The sequence below is a fragment of the Oncorhynchus kisutch genome, unplaced genomic scaffold (genome assembly GCF_002021735.2).
Source record: "Oncorhynchus kisutch isolate 150728-3 unplaced genomic scaffold, Okis_V2 Okis05a-Okis16b_hom, whole genome shotgun sequence".
In the NCBI taxonomy this organism is placed as follows: domain Eukaryota; kingdom Metazoa; phylum Chordata; class Actinopteri; order Salmoniformes; family Salmonidae; genus Oncorhynchus; species Oncorhynchus kisutch.
Genome location: NW_022261982.1, coordinates 6499330 through 6523525, shown reverse-complemented (window position 1 = coordinate 6523525; position 24196 = coordinate 6499330). Strand labels below are relative to the sequence as shown.

Genomic DNA, 24196 nt, shown 5'->3' with positions numbered 1-24196 from the left:
CTTTAATTGGGGAGGACAGGCTCGTGGTAATGACTGGAGCGGAACTTTAATTGGGGAGGACAGGCTCGTGGTAATGACTGGAGCGGAACTTTAATTGGGGAGGACAGGCTCGTGGTAATGACTGGAGCGGAACTTTAACTGGGGAGGACAGGCTCGTGGTAATGACTTGAGCGGAACTTTAATTGGGGAGGACAGGCTCGTGGTATTGACTGGAGCGGAATCCACGGAATGGTATCAAATACATCAAACACATGGTTTCCATGGTTTCCAGGTGTTTGATGCCGTTCCATTCGCTCCGTTCCAGACATTATTATGAGCCGTCCTCCTCTCAGCAGCCTCCACTGGTAGGATTGTTGACATATTATTGACATCTGTATCTAAAAGCACAATTGATAAATAATTGAAAGAAGTCTGTATATTCAGGACATTTCAGCCTTACCCAGGCTCCTCCTCTTGAGACCATATTTCATCTGTAGGTGCTACAAAGTTCAACTTGGTGTCGTCCGAAGCTTTTACCCCTCTGTAATATGAGTAGAGACCCTTTTTGTTATACTTTTGCATTTTTTAAATAGTTCTGTGTGTTATTTTATTTTGTTGGTGGACAGTAAGTCCATTTGTAATGTATCCAATGGCATGAATGTAATCTAAGTAACTATTAACCAGTTAAATGTAACTAAATGTAATAGAAAATGTAATCTAAGTAACTATTAACCAGTTAAATGAATTGCATTCCTTTGAACTTTACCCTGGTTTGAGCAACTGAAAGCTCAACAGGAGCTGGCAGAGGAATGCAGTTCACTGTCATTACACAATAGATAGGTAGGTTCTCATGGGTACTACACATCAATACACAGACCATTCCGTTTATCATGCATCTCTATCTCGCCAAGGCATCAAGAAAAAGACAGATTTAATGTTGACCCGTGGCTGTGGGGACCGAATTTAGGTTGTTTGGACTGCTGATTGGTCAGTGGTTTGGGGTTTAGGGAAGTGGCCTTGGCTCCACTTTGGGCCCTCCCACCGATACCCAGGAAGTGGAGTCTGAAGGTCGTCCACTCCCCGAAGGTCATCTGCAGCAGCTGTTTGAGGTCGTCGGGATCACCGAAGACCAGCGCCTGGCCGGTGAGGTCATTGCTACGGACGATGTCTGCGTACTTCTTAGGGAGGTTCATCCTCGCCAGCTTTTGGGGAATTTGGAAAGATGCAGAACATAGAAAGTACATTTCAGTTTAACATGTTTGGGGAGGCAGGTAGCCTAGTGGTTGGAGCGTTGGACTAGTAACCAAAAGGTTGCTAGATCAAATCCCTGAGCTGACAAGGTAAAAATCTGTCATTCTGCCCCTGAACAAGGCAGTTAACGCACTGCTCATAGAAAGTCATTGTAAATAAGAATTTGTTTTTAACTGATTTGCCTAGTTAAATACAAAAATAAAACATCTTTATTGTATTTATCTGAGGTCTAAAGGTGGCTATGGACCCTGGTCTAATGGAGTGCACTATATAGGGTGCCATGTGGGACACAACCAACCCCCTACCGCTTTGCAGACGTCCTCAGAGGTCATGTTGATAACAGTCCTGATGTTGAGAGGAGCCAGGTTCCTCCCCCACCCAGAATTCTTCAGTCCGGTGGTCCCTCTGATCCGGGCCAGTTCCCTCTTGATAGAATGATCCAGGTTAACCGTGGTCAGCTTGAACCTCTCCGCGTCCCTCACCCTGAACTGGAAATGCACCTTGAGGATTGGAAGATGAAGATGAAGTGTTGGAGAGATGCACACACAAACACAGGTCGCTGGTTCAAATCTGTCCCGGAGGAGCGTAAACGCAACACACACCTTGAGGAACATCTCAAACATCTCTGGATCTCCGTCCTGCTCCAGCAGGTCTTCGATCTCCTCCCTCATCATGTGAAGCTCCATCCTCGAGTCGCTGAACACCTATTATAATGTATATAATAATGCATTAATAATATATAAAATAATAATGTAGAATTTAATTATAATAATATATGCCATTTAGCAGACCTCCCACAAAGCCTTGGACTCGTCGACGACTGTCGCCGCCCCGACGGCGTCATCGATCTCTGCTCTCTGCTGCTCGTCCTCCAGACACTGTAGGATCCAGCTGAGACGACAGGGCCAATGGTTGGCAAGAACGACCTGTAATGTGGTGAACATTACTGTTAATCCAGTCCATGTTTTCATTACACTACAAACTGTCGCTTAGAATTCCATTCCACGTTTTACTCTAATGTTGTGATCATTACAGTTAGTCCATGTTTTCTATCTCCACAATGCTTTCAGTAAAGGCCAACAAACATATCAGACGCCCCAACCGACTTACGTTTTTCTAACTCACTCACTCACTCACTCACTCACTCACTCACTCACTCACTCACTCACTCCCTCATTCTCCCTCCCTCCCTCCCTCCCTCCCTCCCTCCCTCCCTCCCTCCCTCCTCCCTCCCTCCCTCCCTCCCTCCCTCCCTCCCTCCCTCCCTCCCTCCCTCCCTCCCTCACTCACTCACTCACTCACTCACTCACTCACTCACTCACTCCCTCACTCACTCACTCACTCACTCACTCACTCACTCACTCACTCACTCCCTCATTCTCCCTCCCTCCCTCACCCTCATTCTCCCTCCCTCCCTCACTCCCTCCCTCCCTCCCTCCCTCCCTCCCTCCCTCCCTCCCTCCCTCCCTCCCTCCCTCCCTCCCTCCCTCCCTCTCCACAACATAAAGAGGGGTGTTACAGTACCCAGGCAGCGATGTTCTCTGGCGGAGGCAGCTCAGTCTTCAGAGCCTCCATGAGCACCACGGTGACCCTGATGGAGTTGATGACCCGTCTCATGAACATGGTGTCATCAGAGATGTAGTGGTGGAGGTTCCCTCTGTTACTGGACAGGATGCTCTCCAGCGCTGATTCTATCGCCTTGTCCACCTCATCCTCACTCAGATCAAACGCCACATGCGCCTCCTTGATGTGGTTGTTGTCTATCAAAGGAATACTGGCCTCCGTCAGAATACTTGATGTCTCCTTTGTTTGGGGGGTGCTCTCGATCCAGGAGAGGGATGACTTCGGGCTGCCCAGGTCCAGCTCTCTCAGCTCGATCCCCTTTGACCCATGACCCTTGGCTTCTTCCGTGATCTCTGATTGGCCGCTAACGATATTGTAGAACACCTTGGGAGAGAGATGGAGAGAAACAGAGAGCAGAAGAGAGAGAGAGAGAGAGAGAGAGAGAGAGAGAGAGAATAGATTTGTGTTTTTACACATTTTGGAAGAATTACAGATTATGAATGGCAGCAAACTCTTGATTTATTTGATACAATGTATCCATTTCATATAGAACACCTTGTGCTTGGAGGTGTGGCAGAGCGGTGGTATGGTGAAGGCCAGGGTCACGATGCGGTTCAGGAAGGCATAGGCTCTGTCTTCTTTACTGAAGCACCCGTCTGCATAGTTCACCTGTTGGAGAGAAACAAACTGTGTTCTTTAGTAATGAAAGGCATTATTGGGGGTAGTGGAGGACTGGAGGGAACCACTGGAGTACTGGAACCACTGGAGGACTGGAAGACTGGAGTTGGGAACCACTGGAGGACTGGAGTTGGGAACCACTGGAGGACTGGAGTTGGGAACCACTGGAGGACTGGAGTTGGGAACCACTGGAGGACTGGAGTTGGGAACCACTGGAGGACTGGAGTTGGGAACCACTGGAGGACTGGAAGACTGGAGTTGGGAACCACTGGAGGACTGGAGTTGGGAACCACTGGACGACTGGAGTTGGGAACCACTGGAGGACTGGAGTTGGGAACCACTGGAGGACTGGAGTTGGGAACCACTGGAGGACTGGAGTTGGGAACCACTGTTGGGGTACTGAAGGACTGGAGTTGGGAACCACTGTTGGGGTACTGGAAGACTGGAGTTGGGAACCACTGTTGGGGTACTGGAAGACTGGAGTTGGGAACCACTGTTATAGGGGATATACTTTACTGTGTGTGACTTATTCTTATCATGAGGGTCCCAACAGTTACCCAGATTGTATTATGATTATTATTATTATTATTATTACTACTACTGTATATACATATTTCTGTTTAGTACTGAACTCAACCCTGGAATTTAAAAAGCGTCTTCCACAGGGCTTAATTCTGTGACCGCTGTTGTTGATTAAAACTGTAGAAATCTGTCTGCATATTTCAAGACATGGCATATGGGGTGTAGGGAGATACCCAACGGGCTGGACCATTCTCTTCTCATCACTCATCTTGAAAAAAAAACGACTCAAAAGAACGTGGAAATCAAATGATCCTCCATCATTAACACAATGAAAACATCTAATGATTTATTATTGAAATAGAATGGGTGACGAGAAAACAAATTGGCACAATTTGAGGCCAAGTGGCAAACAATGATACAGGCACTAGGGATGGGGGTGTGGTCAGGGATGGGGGTGTGGTCATGGATGGGGGTGTGGTCAGGGGTGGGGGTGTGGTCAGGGATGGGGGTGTGTTGAGGGATGGGGGTGTGGTCAGGGATGGAGGTGTGGTCCGGGATGGGAGTGTGGTCAGGGATGGGGGTGTGGTCAGGGATGGGGGTGAGGTCAGGGATGGGGGTGGGAGCCTGCGGGTCTGACCATTGTTTGTAAGTTGTTGTTCGTATGTATAGAAATCAATCGACTCTTAGTCTACCTGTTGAACCGGGACCTCAGGGTTGACTGATAATACAATATGTACCTGTAGAACCAGGACCTCAGGGTTGACTGATAATACAATATGTACCTGTTGAACCGGGACCTCAGGGTTGACTGATAATACAATATGTACCTGTTGAACCATGACCTCAGGGTTGACTGATAATAAAATATGTACCTGTTGAACCAGGACCTCAGGGTTGACTGATAATACAATATGTACCTGTTGAACCAGGACCTCAGGGTTGACTGATAATACAATATGTAGCTGTTGAACCAGGACCTCAGGGTTGACTGATAACACAATATGTACCTGTTGAACCAGGACCTCAGGGTTGACTGCCAGCAGAGAGATAAAGGGGGACTCCTCATCAGAGAGCAGTATACTGATAGCATCCAGGACACCAACGATCTTCTTAGGAGCACATCGGTCCAGGTTAGTGATCTCCAGAACCACGCGGATCCTCCTCTGCTCAAATACCTCCATGAACAGGATGAACCTGGACAACAGCCACATCTCCTTCCTCACCTGGGAGAGGAAGGGAGAGAGAGACAAACAGAGACAGAGAAACAGAGAGAGAGAGGTGAGAGAGAGAGTAAAAGAGAAAGAAAGATAAAAAGTTGGAGAAAGCAGGTTAGGGAGCTGATTCATTGGTCAAAAGTTGGTGAATTTATCTAAAATAGTGCATTCTGTAGGGAATAGGGTGCAATTATATCCTCCCTCACCTCGTTCATGAACCCCAGTTGGCCGCTGACCCTCTCGTTGTCCAGCGCCTTACGGACGTTCAGGTCCTGGTTGAAGATCAGGTTCTTTCCCATCTGGAAGATGAATCTCATAGCTGCTGCTGCAGGAAGCCCGAAGACAGCGAACGCCAGGCCCTCCAACACCCCGGCCCCTCTTTGGGCTTCACTCGGACCTTCTTCTCCTCCTGTTCCGTTTCCGGATCCCAGTCCGTCCAGTTCAGGTGCGTCTGGAACCTCTGGGAAGCCATACTTCACCTATAGGTGCAGGAACACAAGGTCAGGACAACGTCCTACTCCATGTTCACTGACTTGTTCGCTGAAATTCACAATTAATGTGTTATTTTTCCATCTTAATGCTGATTGGTGAAATTTTTCATGCTGCCAAAGATTCCCTCACTCGTCGTCATATTGTATCACCTTGCTTCACTGGTCCCTTTGTTTACAATTCTTCCTCGTTTATGCTAAACATATTATGGGATACTAGAACATGAATGGACTTGTTACTATGGTTCTATCCCAGGTTGGAACCCCGTTCCCTACATAGTGCACTACTTTTACTCCAAGGTAGTGCACATTGAAGGCAAAAGAGTGTCATTTGGGAAGCAGCCTCTAACAACCTTCTGATTCTCACCAGAAAGACGAGGACTATGAGAGCAGCCAGCAGCACGGCCAGGACCAGGGACCAGAGGGGGAAACAGCAGAACTTCTTAGATCTCCACTCTGACGATGTGTTTTCAATCACCTTCTTCTTCACCTCATCCTCCTCGTTGTGCTGCGCCACGCGGTACAGGCCCAGCTGAAGAACAACAAGAAGACTTTGTTGTCCGTTATCTTGATGTTTCCAGTCAGAACTGGGTTTGGAACTGACAAAGCTCTCACCTCTTATTGGATTTAACCATTAGTTTATACAGGAAGTCCTGTTGAGGTCAAAGGACCTATTTTATGAGGGAGAACGCTAACCTCTAGGTTACCTACCGGAAGTGAACCTCTAGGTCACCTACCTGAAGTATACCTCTAACCTCTAGGTCACCTACCTGAAGTCAACCTCTAGCCTCTAGGTTACCTACCTGAAGTCAACCTCTAGGTTACCTACCTGAAGTCAACCTGTAACCTCTAGTTCACCGACCTGAAGTTAACCTCTAACCTCTAGGCTACCTACCTGAAGTTAACCTCTAATCTCTAGGTTACTTACCTGAAGTTAACCTCTAACCTCTAGGTTACCTACCTGAAGTTAACCTATAACCTCTAGACTACCTACCTGAAGTTAACCTCTAACCTCTAGGCTACCTACCTGAAGTTAACCTCTAACCTCTAGGTTACCTACCTGAAGTTAACCTCTAACCTCTAGACTACCTACCTGAAGTTAACCTCTAACCTCTAGGTTACTTACCTGAAGTTAACCTCTAACCTCTAGACTACCTACCTGAAGTTAACCTCTAACCTCTAGGCTACCTACCAGAAGTTAACCTCTAACCTCTAGACTACCTACCTGAAGTTAATCTCTAACCTCTAGGTTACTTACCTGAAGTTAACCTCTAACCTCTAGGCTACCTACCTGAAGTTAACCTCTAACCTCTAGGTTACCTACCTGAAGTTAACCTCTAACCTCTAGACTACCTACCTGAAGTTAACCTCTAACCTCTAGGCTACCTACCAGAAGTTAACCTCTAACCTCAAGACTACCTACCTGAAGTTAATCTCTAACCTCTAGGTTACTTACCTGAAGTTAACCTCTAACCTCTAGGCTACCTACCTGAAGTTAACCTCTAACCTCTAGGTTACCTACCTGAAGTTAACCTCTAACCTCTAGACTACCTACCTGAAGTTAACCTCTAGCCTCTAGGCTACCTACCTGTAGTTAACCTCTAACCTCTAGGCTACCTACCTGAAGTTAACCTCTAACCTCTAGGTTACCTACCTGAAGTTAACCTCTAACCTCTAGACTACCTACCTGAAGTTAACCTCTAACCTCTAGGTTACTTAACTGAAGTTAACCTCTAACCTCTAGACTACCTACCTGAAGTTAACCTCTAACCTCTAGGCTACCTACCTGAAGTTAACCTCTAACCTCTAGACTACCTACCTGAAGTTAATCTCTAACCTCTAGGTTACTTACCTGAAGTTAACCTCTAACCTCTAGGCTACCTACCTGAAGTTAACCTCTAACCTCTAGGCTACCTACCTGAAGTTAATCTCTAACCTCTAGGGTAACCCACCTGAAGTTTCCCGAAGCTCTCCTGCAGTGCCAGGCACAGTCTCATCACCAGCCCCGCCCAGAGGAGGTCACTCCCGGCGAAGTGCCATGCGGAGAACCGAACATAGATGAACCGGACATTCTTCCGCCGCTGGTTCTCCTCGGTCCAGACGGGTCGGTAGAACAGCAGCCTGCAGATCAGAGCTAGGAGACCAGTGATGGAGGCTTTGACGGAACGAGGCTTGGACCTGCCCTGGTAACTCCGCTCCCTCCTCTCTGCCTCCTGCTCCATATGGACTAGTCAAGGAGCGAGCGAGCAAGAGAGAGAGAGAGAGAGAGAAAGAGAACAGTGAGATAAGGATATATTCATTCTAGCTCTGGGCGTTAGGGCTACTTTCTAACGCTGAGCATCCTGCGTAGATGAATATCGTCAACACTCTATATGACAGGATCATGTTGTATCTACCCTCTATGAGACAGGATCATGTGGTGTCTACCTACCCTCTATAAGACAGGATCATGTGGTCTCTACCTACCCTCTATAAGAAAGGATCATGTTGTGGTCACCTACCCTCTATGAGACAGGATCATGTGGTGTCTACCTACCCTCTATAAGACAGGATCATGTGGTGTCTACCTACCCTCTATGAGACAGGATCATGTGGTGTCTACCTACCCTCTATGAGACAGGATCATGTGGGGTCTACCTACCCTCTATAAGACAGGATCATGTGGTGTCTACCTACCCTCTATAAGACAGGATCATGTGGTGTCTACCTACCCTCTATAAGACAGGATCATGTGTTGTCTACCTACCCTCTATATATCTGAGGATCATGTGGTGTCTACCTACCCTCTATAAGACAGGATCATGTGGTGTCTACCTACCCTCTATAAGACAGGATCATGTGGTGTCCACCTACCCTCTATAAGACAGGATCATGTTGTGTGTAACTACCCTCTATAAGACAGGATCATGTTGTGTGTAACTACCCTCTATGAGACAGGATCATGTGGTGTCTACCTACACTCTATAAGACAGGATCATGTTGTGTGTAACTACCCTCTATATGACAGGATCATGTTGTGTGCAACTACCCTCTATAAGACAGGATCATGTGGTGTCTACCATACCCTCTATGAGACAGGATTATGTTGTGTCTACCTACTCTCTATGAGACAGGATCATGTGGTGTCTACCTACCCTCTATGAGACAGGATCATGTGGTGTCTACCTACCCTCTATAAGACAGGATCATGTAGTGTTCACCTACCCTCTATAAGACAGGATCATGTGGTGTCTACTTACCCTCTATGAGACAGGATTATGTGGTGTCTACCTACCCTCTATAACACAGGATAATGTGGTGTCTACCTACCCTCTATGAGACAGGATCATGTGGTGTCTACCTACCCTCTATAAGACAGGATCATGTGGTGTCTACCTACCCTCTATAAGACAGGATCATGTTGTGTGTAACTACCCTCTATAAGACAGGATCATGTTGTGTGTAACTACCCTCTATGAGACAGGATCATGTTGTGTGTAACTACCCTCTATGAGACAGGATCATGTGGTGTCTACCTACACTCTATAAGACAGGATCATGTTGTGTGTAACTACCCTCTATATGACAGGATCATGTTGTGTGAAACTACCCTCTATAAGACAGGATCATGTTGTGTGTAACTACCCTCTATGAGACAGGATCATGTGGTGTCTACCTACCCTCTATGAGACAGGATCATGTGGTGTCTACCTACCCTCTATAAGACAGGATCATGTAGTGTTCACCTACCCTCTATAAGACAGGATCATGTGGTGTCTACCTACCCTCTATGAGACAGGATTATGTTGTGTCTACCTACTCTCTATGAGACAGGATCATGTGGTGTCTACCTACCCTCTATGAGACAGGATCATGTGGTGTCTACCTACCCTCTATAAGACAGGATCATGTAGTGTTCACCTACCCTCTATAAGACAGGATAATGTGGTGTCTACCTACCCTCTATGAGACAGGATCATGTGGTGTCTACCTACCCTCTATGAGACAGGATCATGTGGTGTCTACCTACCCTCTATAAGACAGGATCATGTAGTGTTCACCTACCCTCTATAAGACAGGATCATGTGGTGTCTACCTACCCTCTATGAGACAGGATTATGTTGTGTCTACCTACTCTCTATGAGACAGGATCATGTGGTCTCTACCTACCCTCTATGAGACAGGATCATGTGGTGTCTACCTACCCTCTATAAGACAGGATCATGTGGTCTCTACCTACCCTCTATAAGAAAGGATCATGTTGTGGTCACCTACCCTCTATGAGACAGGATCATGTGGTGTCTACCTACCCTCTATAAGACAGGATCATGTGGTGTCTACCTACCCTCTATGAGACAGGATCATGTGGTGTCTACCTACCCTCTATGAGACAGGATCATGTGGGGTCTACCTACCCTCTATAAGACAGGATCATGTGGTGTCTACCTACCCTCTATAAGACAGGATCATGTGGTGTCTACCCTCTAAGACAGGATCATGTGGTGTCTACCTACCCTCTATGAGACAGGATCATGTGGTGTCTACCTACCCTCTATGAGACAGGATCATGTGGTGTCTACCTACCCTCTATAAGACAGGATCATGTAGTGTTCACCTACCCTCTATAAGACAGGATCATGTGGTGTCTACCTACCCTCTATGAGACAGGATTATGTTGTGTCTACCTACTCTCTATGAGACAGGATCATGTGGTCTCTACCTACCCTCTATGAGACAGGATCATGTGGTGTCTACCTACCCTCTATAAGACAGGATCATGTGGTCTCTACCTACCCTCTATAAGAAAGGATCATGTTGTGGTCACCTACCCTCTATGAGACAGGATCATGTGGTGTCTACCTACCCTCTATAAGACAGGATCATGTGGTGTCTACCTACCCTCTATGAGACAGGATCATGTGGTGTCTACCTACCCTCTATGAGACAGGATCATGTGGGGTCTACCTACCCTCTATAAGACAGGATCATGTGGTGTCTACCTACCCTCTATAAGACAGGATCATGTGGTGTCTACCCACCCTCTATAAGACAGGATCATGTGTTGTCTACCTACCCTCTATATATCTGAGGATCATGTGGTGTCTACCTACCCTCTATAAGACAGGATCATGTGGTGTCTACCTACCCTCTATAAGACAGGATCATGTGGTGTCTACCTACCCTCTATAAGACAGGATCATGTTGTGTGTAACTACCCTCTATAAGACAGGATCATGTTGTGTGTAACTACCCTCTATGAGACAGGATCATGTGGTGTCTACCTACACTCTATAAGACAGGATCATGTTGTGTGTAACTACCCTCTATATGACAGGATCATGTTGTGTGCAACTACCCTCTATAAGACAGGATCATGTGGTGTCTACCATACCCTCTATGAGACAGGATTATGTTGTGTCTACCTACTTTCTATGAGACAGGATCATGTGGTGTCTACCTACCCTCTATGAGACAGGATCATGTGGTGTCTACCTACCCTCTATAAGACAGGATCATGTAGTGTTCACCTACCCTCTATAAGACAGGATCATGTGGTGTCTACTTACCCTCTATGAGACAGGATTATGTGGTGTCTACCTACCCTCTATAACACAGGATAATGTGGTGTCTACCTACCCTCTATGAGACAGGATCATGTGGTGTCTACCTACCCTCTATGAGACAGGATCGTGTGGTGTCTACCTACCCTCTATAAGACAGGATCATGTGGTGTCTACCTACCCTCTATAAGACAGGATCATGTTGTGTGTAACTACCCTCTATAAGACAGGATCATGTTGTGTGTAACTACCCTCTATGAGACAGGATCATGTTGTGTGTAACTACCCTCTATGAGACAGGATCATGTGGTGTCTACCTACACTCTATAAGACAGGATCATGTTGTGTGTAACTACCCTCTATATGACAGGATCATGTTGTGTGAAACTACCCTCTATAAGACAGGATCATGTTGTGTGTAACTACCTTCTATGAGACAGGATCATGTGGTGTCTACCTACCCTCTATAAGACAGGATCATGTAGTGTTCACCTACCCTCTATAAGACAGGATCATGTGGTGTCTACCTACCCTCTATGAGACAGGATTATGTTGTGTCTACCTACTCTCTATGAGACAGGATCATGTGGTGTCTACCTACCCTCTATGAGACAGGATCATGTGGTGTCTACCTACCCTCTATAAGACAGGATCATGTAGTGTTCACCTACCCTCTATAAGACAGGATAATGTGGTGTCTACCTACCCTCTATGAGACAGGATCATGTGGTGTCTACCTACCCTCTATAAGACAGGATCATGTGGTGTCTACCTACCCTCTATGAGACAGGATCATGTGGTGTCTACCTACCCTCTATAAGACAGGATCATGTGGTGTCTACCTACCCTCTATGAGACAGGATCATGTGGTGTCTACCTACCCTCTATGAGACAGGATCATGTGGTGTCTACCTACCCTCTATAAGACAGGATCATGTAGTGTTCACCTACCCTCTATAAGACAGGATCATGTGGTGTCTACCTACCCTCTATGAGACAGGATTATGTTGTGTCTACCTACTCTCTATGAGACAGGATCATGTGGTGTCTACCTACCCTCTATGAGACAGGATCATGTAGTGTTCACCTACCCTCTATAAGACAGGATAATGTGGTGTCTACCTACCCTCTATGAGACAGGATCATGTGGTGTCTACCTACCCTCTATAAGACAGGATCATGTGGTGTCTACCTACCCTCTATATGACAGGATCATGTGGTGTCTACCTACCCTCTATAAGACAGGATCATGTAGTGTTCACCTACCCTCTATAACACAGGATAATGTGGTGTCTACCTACCCTCTATGAGACAGGATCATGTGGTGTCTACCTACCCTCTATAAGACAGGATCATGTGGTGTCTACCTACCCTCTATATGACAGGATCATGTGGTGTCTACCTAACCTCTATAAGACAGGATCATGTGGTGTCTACCCTCTAAGACAGGATCATGTGGTGTCTACCTACCCTCTATGAGACAGGATCATGTGGTGTCTACCTACCCTCTATGAGACAGGATCATGTTGTGTTCACCTACCCTCTATAAGACAGGATCATGTGGTGTCTACCTACTCTCTATAACACAGGATCATGTGGTGTCTACCTACCCTCTATGAGACAGGATCATGTGGGGTCTACCTACCCTCTATAAGACAGGATCATGTGGTGTCTACCTACCCTCTATATGACAGGATCATGTGGTGTCTACCTACCCTCTATAAGACAGGATCATGTAGTGTTCACCTACCCTCTATAACACAGGATAATGTGGTGTCTACCTACCCTCTATGAGACAGGATCATGTGGTGTCTACCTACCCTCTATAAGACAGGATCATGTGGTGTCTACCTACCCTCTATATGACAGGATCATGTGGTGTCTACCTAACCTCTATAAGACAGGATCATGTGGTGTCTACCCTCTAAGACAGGATCATGTGGTGTCTACCTACCCTCTATGAGACAGGATCATGTGGTGTCTACCTACCCTCTATGAGACAGGATCATGTTGTGTTCACCTACCCTCTATAAGACAGGATCATGTGGTGTCTACCTACTCTCTATAACACAGGATCATGTGGTGTCTACCTACCCTCTATGAGACAGGATCATGTGGTGTCTACCTACCCTCTATAAGACAGGATCATGTGGTGTCTACCTACCCTCTATAAGACAGGATCATGTGGTGTCTACCTAACCTCTATAAGACAGGATCATGTGGTGTCTACCCTCTATAAGACAGGATCATGTGGTGTCTACCTACCCTCTATGAGACAGGATCATGTGGTGTGTAACTAACCTCTATAAGACAGGATCATGTGGTGTCTACCCTCTATGAGACAGGATCATGTGGTGTCTACCTACCCTCTATGAGACAGGATCATGTGGTGTCTACCTACCCTCTATGAGACAGGATCATGTGGTGTTTACCTACCCTCTATGAGACAGGATCATGTGGTGTCTACCTACCCTCTATAAGACAGGATCAGGTAGTGTCTACCTACCCTCTATAAGACAGGATCATGTGGTGTCTACCTACCCTCTATAAGACAGGATCATGTGGTGTCTACCTACCCTCTATAAGACAGGATCACGTGGTGTCTACCTACCCTCTATATATCTGAGGATCATGTTGATGCGGTTCTGACATGATGAGTAGAGGCCCACTGTAGCAGGAGAGGACACTTTAATCAGAGTCTTGGACAGAGCGTACGCATAGATGTGATCCGACAGCAAATCTATAGAATCAAGAGAGATAAATGTAACACAGGACGTTCCTTCCAGGCACTTTGATAGGTTCGGTTAAGTAGTTAAAATGTAGTGGGAAACTACAAACAAAACATCTACAAGATAAAAATAAAGGGACCAAAATACCGGCTGTATTTCTGCATTTTGAAAGTTATATATCTTGGAAATTTGATTGAATATTACAGGCCTCTCTCATCTTTTTAAGTGGGAGAACTTGCACAATTGTTGGCTGACTAAATACTTTTTTGCCCCAGTGTATATTTTTAAAATTTGATTGCTGACCTGCAAAACATTTTGGGGACTATATCAACAATGGACTAATGAATCATATACCAAAGGATATTTCTTTAATGATTGACAGTGTTTTCTGAATGATGGGAGTGACCTCCACTGTATGACTGCATCTGAAATGGCTCCCTATTCCCTATGTAGTGCAAAACATTTTGGGGACTATATCAACAATGGACTAATGAATCATATACCAAAGGATATTTCTTTAATGATTGACAGTGTTTTCTGAATGATGGGAGTGACCTCCACAGTATGACTGCATCTGAAATGGCTCCCTATTCCCTATGTAGTGCACTACTTTGGACCTGGGCCCTATTCCCTATGTAGTGCACTACTTTTGACCAGAACCCTATGGGGGAATAGGGCCCTGGTCCAAAGTAGTGCACTACATAGGGAATAGGGTCCTGGTCCAAAGAGGTGCACTACATAGTGAATAGGGCTCTGGTCCAAAGTAGTGCACTACATAGGGAATAGGGCTCTGGTCCAAATAGGTGCACTACATAGGGAATAGGGCCCTGGTCCAAAGTAGTGCACTACATAGGGAATAGGGCTCTGGTCCAAAGAGGTGCACTACATAGGGAATAGGGCCCTGGTCCAAAGTAATGCACTACATAGGGAATAGGGCCCTGGTCCAAAGTAGTGCACTACATAGGGAATAGGGCCCTGGTCCAAAGTAGTGCACTACATAGGGAATAGGGCCCTGGTCCAAAGTAGTGCACTACATAGGGAATAGGGTGCCATTTGGGACACTGTCCTGTGTTTGTGAATTCCAGCTCAGGTGCTGTTCTGTTCTATTCTGTTCACACAGCCATAATTGGGCTAGGGTAACTCAGAGATGGGTTGAGAGTGAGGGACCCTAGAAACTAACAATTTGGAGGAGGAAATGGAATCTGGAATCTCAATGATCTCTCTCAAGAGAGAGCTCACCTTTTGTTATCATTGTATTGGTTGTTGCCAACGGTACCCAGAGAATAATGGTAATGTATGGCTGTTTGTGATCTGTGAATGACAAGAATAACACTTACAAATCCTCAGGTGAAAGAGAGGGAGGGAGAGAGAGAGAGAAACAGAGAGAGAGAGAAACAGAGACAGAGAGAGAGAGAGAGAGAGAGAGAGAGAGAGAGAGAGAGAGAAGGGACACAGAGTGGGAGAGAGGTAGAGAGAGACAGAGAGAGACAGAGAGAAACAGAGAGAGAGAGGGTGGAGGTGAATGAGAAGGAGGAGGAGGAGGAGGAGGGAAAAAGAGAGGGAGAGAGAAGGGACACAGAGTGGGAGAGAGGTAGAGAGAGAGACAGAGAGACAGAGAGAAACAGAGAGAGATAGGGAGGGTGGAGGTGAATGAGAAGGAGGAGGGAAAAAGAGAGGGAGAGAGAGAAACAGAGAGAGAGAGAAACAGAGACAGAGAGAGAGAGAGAGAGAGAGAGAGAGAAGGGACACAGAGTGGGAGAGAGGTAGAGAGAGAGACAGAGAGAGACAGAGAGAGACAGAGAGAGACAGAGAGAAACAGGGAGAGAGAGAGAGAGAGAGAGAGAGAGAGAGAGAGAGAGAGAGAGAGAAGGGACACAGAGTGGGAGAGAGGTAGAGAGAGAGACAGAGAGATACAGAGAGAGACAGAGAGAAACAGGGAGAGAGAGAGAGACAGAGAGAGAGAGAGAGAGAGAGAGAGAAGGGACACAGAGTGGGAGAGAGGTAGAGAGAGAGAAACAGAGACAGAGAGAGAGAGAGAGAGAGAGAGAGAGAGAGAGAGAGAGAGAGAGAGAGAGAGAGAAGGGACACAGAGTGGGAGAGAGGTAGAGAGAGAGACAGAGAGAGACAGAGAGAGACAGAGAGAAACAGGGAGAGACAGAGAGAGACAGAGAGAGAGAGAGAGAGAGAGACAGAGAGAGAGAGAGACAGAGAGAAACAGGGAGAGACAGAGAGAAACAGGGAGAGAGACAGAGAGAGACAGGGAGAAACAGGGAGAGAGAGAGAGACAGAGAGAAACAGGGAGAGAGAGGGAGAGACAGAGAGAAACAGGGAGAGAGACAGAGAGAGACAGAGAGAAACAGGGAGAGAGAGGGAGAGACAGAGAGAGACAGGGAGAGACAGAGAGAAACAGGGAGAGAGACAGAGAGAGACAGAGAGAAACAGGGAGAGAGAGGGAGAGACAGAGAGAGACAGGGAGAGACAGAGAGAAACAGGGAGAGAGAGAGAGAAACAGGGAGAGAGAGACAGAGAGAGACAGGGAGAGAGAGGGAGAGACAGAGAGAGACAGAGAGAAACAGGGAGAGAGAGAGGGAGAGAGAGAAACAGGGAGAGAGGGAGAGAGAGGGAGAGACAGGGAGAAACAGGGAGAGACAGGGAGAGACAGAGAAACAGGGAGAGACAGGGAGAGAGGGAGAGAGAGGGAGAGAGAGGGAGAGAGAGGGAGAGAGAGGGAGAGGGAGAGACAGGGAGAAACAGGGAGAGACAGGGAGAGACAGAGAAACAGGGAGAGACAGGGAGAGAGGAAGAGAGAGGGAGAGACAGGGAGAGAGAGAGAGGGAGAGAGAGGGAGAGAGAGGGAGAGACAGGGAGAGAGAGAGAGGGAGAGAGAGGGAGAGAGAGGGAGAGACAGGGAGAGACAGGGAGAGACAGGGAGAGAGAGAGAGGGAGAGAGAGGGAGAGAGAGGGAGAGAGAGGGAGAGACAGGGAGAGAGAGAGAGGGAGAGAGAGGGAGAGAGGGAGAGACAGGGAGAGAGAGAGAGGAGAGAGAGGGAGAGAGAGGGAGAGACAGGGAGAGACAGGGAGAGAGAGAGAGGGAGAGAGAGGAGAGGAGAGAGGGAGAGAGAGGGAGAGACAGGGAGAGAGAGAGAGGGAGAGAGAGGGAGAGAGAGGGAGAGGAGAGGGAGAGAGAGGGAGAGAGAGGGAGAGACAGGGAGAGACAGGGAGAGAGACAGGGAGAGACAGGGAGAGGGAGAGAGGGAGAGAGAGGGAGAGAGAGGGAGAGAGGGAGAGAGAGAGAGAGAGGGAGAGAGAGGGAGAGAGGGAGAGAGGGAGAGAGAGAGAGAGAGGGAGAGAGAGGGAGAGAGAGGGAGAGAGAGGGAGAGAGGGAGACAGAGGGAGAGACAGGGGGAGAGAGGGAGAAGAGGGAGAGAGAGGGAGAGAGAGAGACAGAGAGAGAGAGGGTGGGTGGGGGGAATTGAATACTAATATAACAGCAGGGTTATATAGAAAGTGCAGCAGTCGATAATATAGAAATAAAATGACTTGGTGACAAAATACACCTCAATGTATACAGAGTCTGTCATTCTGGTGCTATTTAGACTTACTATACATCCAGTGAGTTACTATACATCCAGTGAGTTACTGAGTTCCTATACATCCAGTGAGTTACTGAGTTACTATACATCCAGTGAGTTACTGAGTTACTATACATCCAGTGAGTTACTGAGTTACTATACATCCAGTGAGTTACTGAGTTACTATACATCCAGTGAGTTTACTGAGTTACTATACATCCAGTGAGTTACTGAGTTACTATACATCCAGTGAGTTACTGAGTTACTATACATCCAGTGAGTTACTGAGTTACTATACATCCAGTGAGTTACTGAGTTACTATACATCCAGTGAGTTACTGAGTTACTATACATCCAATGAGTTTACTATACATCCAGTGAGTTACTATACATCCAGTAGTTACTATACATCCAGTGAGTTACTATACATCCAGTGAGTTACTATACATCCAGTGAGTTACTGACGTTCCTACTACATCAGTGAGTGTACTGAGTTACTATACATCCAGTGAGTTACTGAGTTTACTATACATCCAGTGAGTTACTGAGTTACTATACATCCAGTGGTTACTGAGTTACTACATCCAGTGAGTACTGAGTTACTATACATCCAGTACATCCAGTGAGTTACTAGAGTTCCTATACATCACTGAGTTACTGATTGCCTATTACATCCCAGTGATTTACTGAGTACTAATACATCCAGTGAGTTACTTGAGTTCCATATACATACAGTGAGTTCCTGAAGTTACATATGACATCCAGTGAGTTACTTGAGGTTCACTACTACATCCAGTGAGTTTACGAGTTGACTACATCAGTGAGTTACTGAGTACTATACTCAGTGAGTTACTGAAGTCTACTATACATCCAATGAGTTACTATACATCCAGCTGAGTTACATCATACTCAGTTGAGTACTATACATCCAGTGAGTTACTATACATCCAGTGAGTTTACTATACATCCATTGAGTTACTGAGGTCCTATACATCCAGTGAGTTACTGAGTTACTAATCCATCCAATAGGCTATGTGTAGTGTACATGCAGTTAGTAGGACTTGCCAGGATAAAGTGGGTGTATCCAGGATAAGGTGGGTGTGTCCAGGATAAGGTGGGTGTGTCCAGGATAAGGTGGGTGTGTTCTTTATAAGATAGCATAGTGCTTACTGACCATGAGCAACCACTTAGAATTCAGCTATCTGAGGTACACTACAATGCCCTGTATCCAATCAAAACCCATCAGATGAAACAGAGGTCTTACCTTTCAGTTGGAAGTCTCAGAACCCACTCCTCCTCCTAACACGGATCAGGAACAGGATCAATAGATGTTGTCTTGTTGTGACTGAGAGAGGGATCCACAGAGAGAATGCTGCTACCCACCTCTACAATGGCTAAGGTGTGGTGAACTTTACACCCCTAGCCCAGGGCCTGCCTGGCTAACTTCCTGCCCGCTGTACAGCTTTACAATGCCGATATCAGCTAAAAGCTAATTATTCACTAGATCATTTCTCCTTCTGTCTATAGGGCTCTCTCTCTCTCTCTCCCTATTTGGTCTGTCTGTAGGGTTCTCTCTCTCTCTCTATTTGGTCTGTCTGTAGGGCTCTCTCTCTATTCGGTCTGTCTGTAGGGCTCTCTCTCTCTCTCTCTATTCAGTCTGTCTGTAGGGCTCTCTCTCTCTATTTGGTCTGTCTGTAGGGCTCTCTCGCTATTCGGTCTGTCTGTAGGGCCCTCTCTCTATTCTGTCTGTCTTTAGGGCTCTCTCTCTCTCTATTCGGTCTGTCTGTAGGGCTCTCTCTCTATTCGGTCTGTCTGTAGGGCTCTCTCTCTATTCGGTCTGTCTGTAGGGCTCTCTCTATTCGGTCTGTCTGTAGGGCTCTCTCTCTATTCGGTCTGTCTGTAGGGCTCTCTCTCTCTTTCTATTCTGTCTATCTGCTGGGTTGAGTCTCTCTCTCTATTCGGTCTGTCTGTAGGGCTTAATTAGCTAGACTACGAGTCTCTTTAGCTAACAATCCACTCCTTGCCACTCCTTGTCATTGCCAAAGAGACTGGCCTTTCTTAAAACCTGTTAAGGAGGCTGCTAATTTTCGCAGCTTTTTGTTAAAAATCGCGCAACATTTCAGCGTCCTGCTACTCATGCCAGGAATATAGTATATGCATATGATAAGTATGTGTGTATAGAAAACACTCTGAAGTCTCTAAAACTGGTTAAATCGTGTCTGTGGCTATAACAGAACCTGTTTAGGAGTGAAAATCCCTTGAAAAACTGTTCACCAAAAACACAAAAAAAATATTAATCCGCCAGTCAATGTATTGTCTAAGGCGACCGAAAATAAATGAGGATCCCCTGTAAACGACTACAGCTTCCACACGATGTCGCCAGTACTGGCATTTTGTGTCTGCTTTATCCTTGGTTAGATGACATATAGGCCCTTCCTGTCTTTTGGCGCACCACAGGATGTTGTGAAATTGAAAACATGGACGATGATTTCAAGGCTTGCTACTATCGAATACAGATCGCCCCGTGATCAATTTTATAGATTATTAGCGTTTATTAATACCTAAAGTTGGTTTATAAAAGTCGTTTGAAGTGATTTGTAAAAGTTTATAGGCAACGTTTGTAATTTTAAAAAGTGACTTGTAAAGGGTCATTTTCCTGGATCAGAACGGTCTTCAGCAAATCACATTTTGGGTATACAATGACGGATTTAATCGGGAAAAAGACCCAATTGTGATGTTTATGTGACATATAGGAGTGCCAACAAAGAAGCTCGTCAAAGGTAATGAATGTTTTATATTTTATTTCTGCGTTTTGGGTAGCGCCGGCTACCGCAAAATCTGTTGTTTAGGTGGCGGTCTGGTATTTTGGGGGGAGCATGCTATCAGATAATAGCTTCTCATGCTTTCGCCGAAAAGCATTTTACAAATCTGACTTGGTGGCTAGATTCACAACGAGTGTAGCTTTAATTCAGTACCTTGCATGTGTGTTTTAATGAAAGTTTGAGTTTTATCGAAAACTATAGGTGGCGCTCTGAAATTTCCGCTGATCTAATCCCTCCACAGGAACACTGCTCCATAAGAAGTTGAACGTTTTCTTTTCTTTCTAAACAGCCCCCTGTAATTCTTAACTGTATTTCTTCCATTCAGTTGAGTCTATGACGGAAGCCTGGCGGGAAGATATTACATCATCATGTCCAGACAATAAAAGGCTACAATGATCACTCGTGCCTGGCAGCCAAACGTATAGGTGCCCCCATAGGTCTGATATTTAAATGGAGGAAATGTGATCCTAATCATTGTTTTGAGCCTCCACGGTAGACATCCCTCCTAATGAACAGACTCCACATCCTGCTGCTGTGAGCTGCAGAGGACGGTGAAGTTGCACTTGATACTGTATGTGTTTATGGATGAGAAAGGTGAACTTGCCCATTTCGCAGGGAATGGGGATTCCCTGCTTTGCAATCTGTTTCCTACGTCAACAGCCAGGGTTTCATTGAATAGGCCTAGGCACTATACTTTTATTTCTTTTTTAAAATGTAATTAAACCGATTTAATTTTGTAATTTTGCCGGTTTTCAACTTCAATTCACAGGAACGAAATGTGATTAAGACAAAAAAAACATTGTTTAAATTAACTAAAATGTATGGTGTTTTTGTTTTATGTCAGTTTCATTGTTTTTTATGCTATAAATGGCTTTTTTTATGGTTATAAGTGATTACATTTACTGGAAAATGTTGTCTTTTTTTGCAATTCTGAGTAATTAAGGATATACACTTTATTCAGTACTACTGCAGTTGCTAAATAATTCCAATAGATGGCAGCATAAGGCCACAAATGAAATGTTCTCCCTGGATACACCACTCCCCTCACATGACAAATCCTGCGTCAGACAAAGATATTGTTTTGTCTCTGGCTTACAGGTCGCCTGAATTCACTGTAGGCTAGCATACGAATTGTGTATTAATAGCCCAGGCTTTTTCTTTTGTCTCATCGCTTCAACTCGGGAAGGTCGAGAGCCGTGCGTCCCCCGAAACACGACCCGACCAAGCCGCACTGCTTCTTGGCACCAATGTGTCAGAGGAAACACCATACACCTGGTGACTGTGTCAGCATGCACTGCACCCGGCCCGCCACAGGAGTCGCTGGTGCGCAATGGGACAAGGACATCCCTCCCCTAACCCGGACGACGCTGGGACAATTGTGCGCCGCCCCATGGGTCCTTCGGTCGTGGCCAGCTGGATTCGAACCCAGAATCTCTAATGGCACAGATAGCACTGTGATGCAGTGCCTTAGACCACTGCGCCACTCGGGAGGCCAACCTACACAACTCTGTCTTCACTATTCCCTTCTTGAGCAATTCTCTATATTATATTATATTATATTATAGCCTAGCCCAATGTGTCCCAGAAGTAGCGATATAGTTTGGTCTCTTACTTTGAACAATATATATTTGAGGAAAGAAGCACCTTGCTTGAATGAATGGCGAGAGCTTCTCTGATGTGCTCCCATTGGCTGTGCCCAATGTTGATGTTTATAATGAAATGTATTGCGTCAGAATGCCCAATGTTACAATTAAGAATTAAGGAACGTTTTCCTGTCAGTCTAATTTGCATAAATATTGTGATTGGATGATAGCGGCGAGGGTTATTTAAATCAGGATTAAATTCTCTGATCTCCTTGAGCTCATTATTGAGGAAAATGTTCATATTTGAAGAGTGATGAAAGGCTAGTCTTTTTAGTAAATGACAAGGAGTGGCTAGGAATGTGGAATGTTAGACTGGGTATAAGTCTCTTTAGCTATGGTTCAATGACTCTCACCAGGAAGGGAGGTAGCAGTAGAACTTTAAGAACCGTTGCCTTGGATACATCTATCATTACCTGATTCTAGATTCCATTTCAGACCTCAGCTCCCTCCCCCTCCCTAGACCCCGCCTCCTCAGGGGGAACTGAAAGGAATACATGAAAGACCTGGGTCAAAGCAACATGGCGGAGGTTCCACACACCACACAGCCTATTGATTGGTGTTTCCGCCTATTGATTGGTGTTTCCACCTATCCTGTCCTTTCAGATCTGTGAACTGATAGAAGAGGGCGGGGCTAAGGGGCATGGAGGGGAGGGGGCTGCAGTTTAAAGTTCCTGAATTCTTGATCTACTGATGGTATGTCTGCTATGACAACGGGCTGTTCAGACTGTACTCGGGCCTGTACTGACATGTACTGGCTGTAGCTGTAGGGTTGCTTGAAGCCACAAGTTCCTCCACAGAGCAAGACTGATGACAGAACACTGTGGATATACAGTATCAGTCAAACATTTTAGAACACTTACTCTTTCAACGGTTTTTATTTAATTTTTTACTATTTTCTACATTGTAGGATAATAGTGAAGGCATCAAAACAATGAAATAACACATATGGAATCATGTAGTAACCAAAAAAGTGTTAAACAAATATATTTTAGATTCTTTAAAGTAGCCACCCTTTGCCTTGATGACAGCTTTGCACACTCTTGGAATTCTCTCAACCAGCTTCACGAGGAAGTCACCTGGAATGCATTTCCATTAACAGGTGTGCCTTGTTAAAAGTTAATTTGTGGAATTTCTTTCCTTCTTAATGCATTTGAGTCAATCAGTTGTGTTGTAACAAGGTAGGGGTGGGATACAGAAATAGCCCTATTTGGTAAAATACCAAGTCCATATTATGACAAGAACAGCTCAAATAAGCAAAGAGAAACGACAGTCCGTCATTACTTTAAGACATGAAGGTCAGTCAATCCGGAACATTTCAAGAACTTCTAAAGTTTCTTAAAGTGCAGTCACAAAAACCATCAAGCGCTTTGACGAAACTGGCTCTCATGAGGACAGCCACAGGAAAGGAAGACCCAGAGTGACCTCTGCTCTAGAGGATAAGTTCCTTAGAGGTAACTGCAGCTCAGATTGCAGGCCAAATAAATGTTTCACAGAGTTCAAGTAACAGACACATCTCCAACATCAACTGTTCAGAGGAGACTGCGTGAATCAGGCCTTCATGGTCAAATTGCTGCAAAGAAACCACTACTAAAGGACACCAATAATAAGAAGAGACTTGATTGGGCCAAGAAACACGAGCAATGGACATTATACCGGTGGAAATCTGTCCTTTGGTCTGATGAGTCCAAATTTCAGATTTTTGCTTCCAGCCGCTGCCTCTTTGTGAGACGCAGAGTAGGTGAACGGATGATCTCCGTGGTTCCCACCATGAAGCATGGAGGAGGTGGTGTGCTGGTGACACTGTCTGGGATTTATTTAGAATTCAAGGCACACTTAACCAGCATGGCTACAACAGCAAGGGATATTTGACCAAGAAGGGATATTTGACCAAGAAGGAGAATGGTGGAGTGCTGCATCAGATGACCTGGCCTCCACAATCACCCGACCTCAACCCAATTGAGATGGTTTGGGATAAATTGGACTACAGAGTGAAGGAAAAGCACCCAACAAGTGCTCAGCATATGTGGGAACTCATTCCAAGACTGTTGGAAAAGCATTCCTCATGAAGCTGGTTGAGAGAATGCCAAGAGTGAGCAAAGCTGTCCTCAAGGTAGGAGGTGGCTACTTTGAAGAATCTAAAATCTATTTTGATTTGTTTAACACTTTTTTGGTTACCGCATGTGTTATTTCATAGT

The 24196-nt window shown here is 45.7% G+C and overlaps 1 protein-coding gene across 3 annotated transcripts; it reads right to left on the bottom strand.

Annotated features, from left to right (window-relative positions):
• Nucleotides 1–248: 248 nt before the first annotated feature.
• LOC116359781 (NTPase KAP family P-loop domain-containing protein 1-like) lies at nucleotides 249–19100 on the bottom strand. Of its 3 annotated transcripts, none has more exons than XM_031813350.1 (13): nucleotides 18801–19100; nucleotides 15204–15275; nucleotides 13847–13975; nucleotides 7648–7922; nucleotides 6063–6227; nucleotides 5414–5686; nucleotides 4866–5216; nucleotides 3349–3462; nucleotides 2755–3177; nucleotides 2022–2156; nucleotides 1833–1934; nucleotides 1536–1730; nucleotides 249–1181 (listed from the first exon to the last, which is right to left on the bottom strand). In XM_031813350.1, the coding sequence occupies exons 2-13, from the start codon at nucleotides 15214–15216 to the stop codon at nucleotides 894–896; spliced, it is 2463 nt and encodes an 820-aa protein (XP_031669210.1). In that variant the 5' UTR covers nucleotides 15217–15275; nucleotides 18801–19100; the 3' UTR covers nucleotides 249–893. The 3 variants fall into 3 exon arrangements, with proteins under 3 accessions (XP_031669210.1, XP_031669211.1, XP_031669212.1); XM_031813351.1 differs by having other exon boundaries at nucleotides 5001–5216; nucleotides 18801–19099; XM_031813352.1 differs by lacking the exons at nucleotides 13847–13975; nucleotides 15204–15275; nucleotides 18801–19100 and adding an exon at nucleotides 8442–8458.
• Between the last annotated feature and the right edge of the window lie 5096 nt (nucleotides 19101–24196).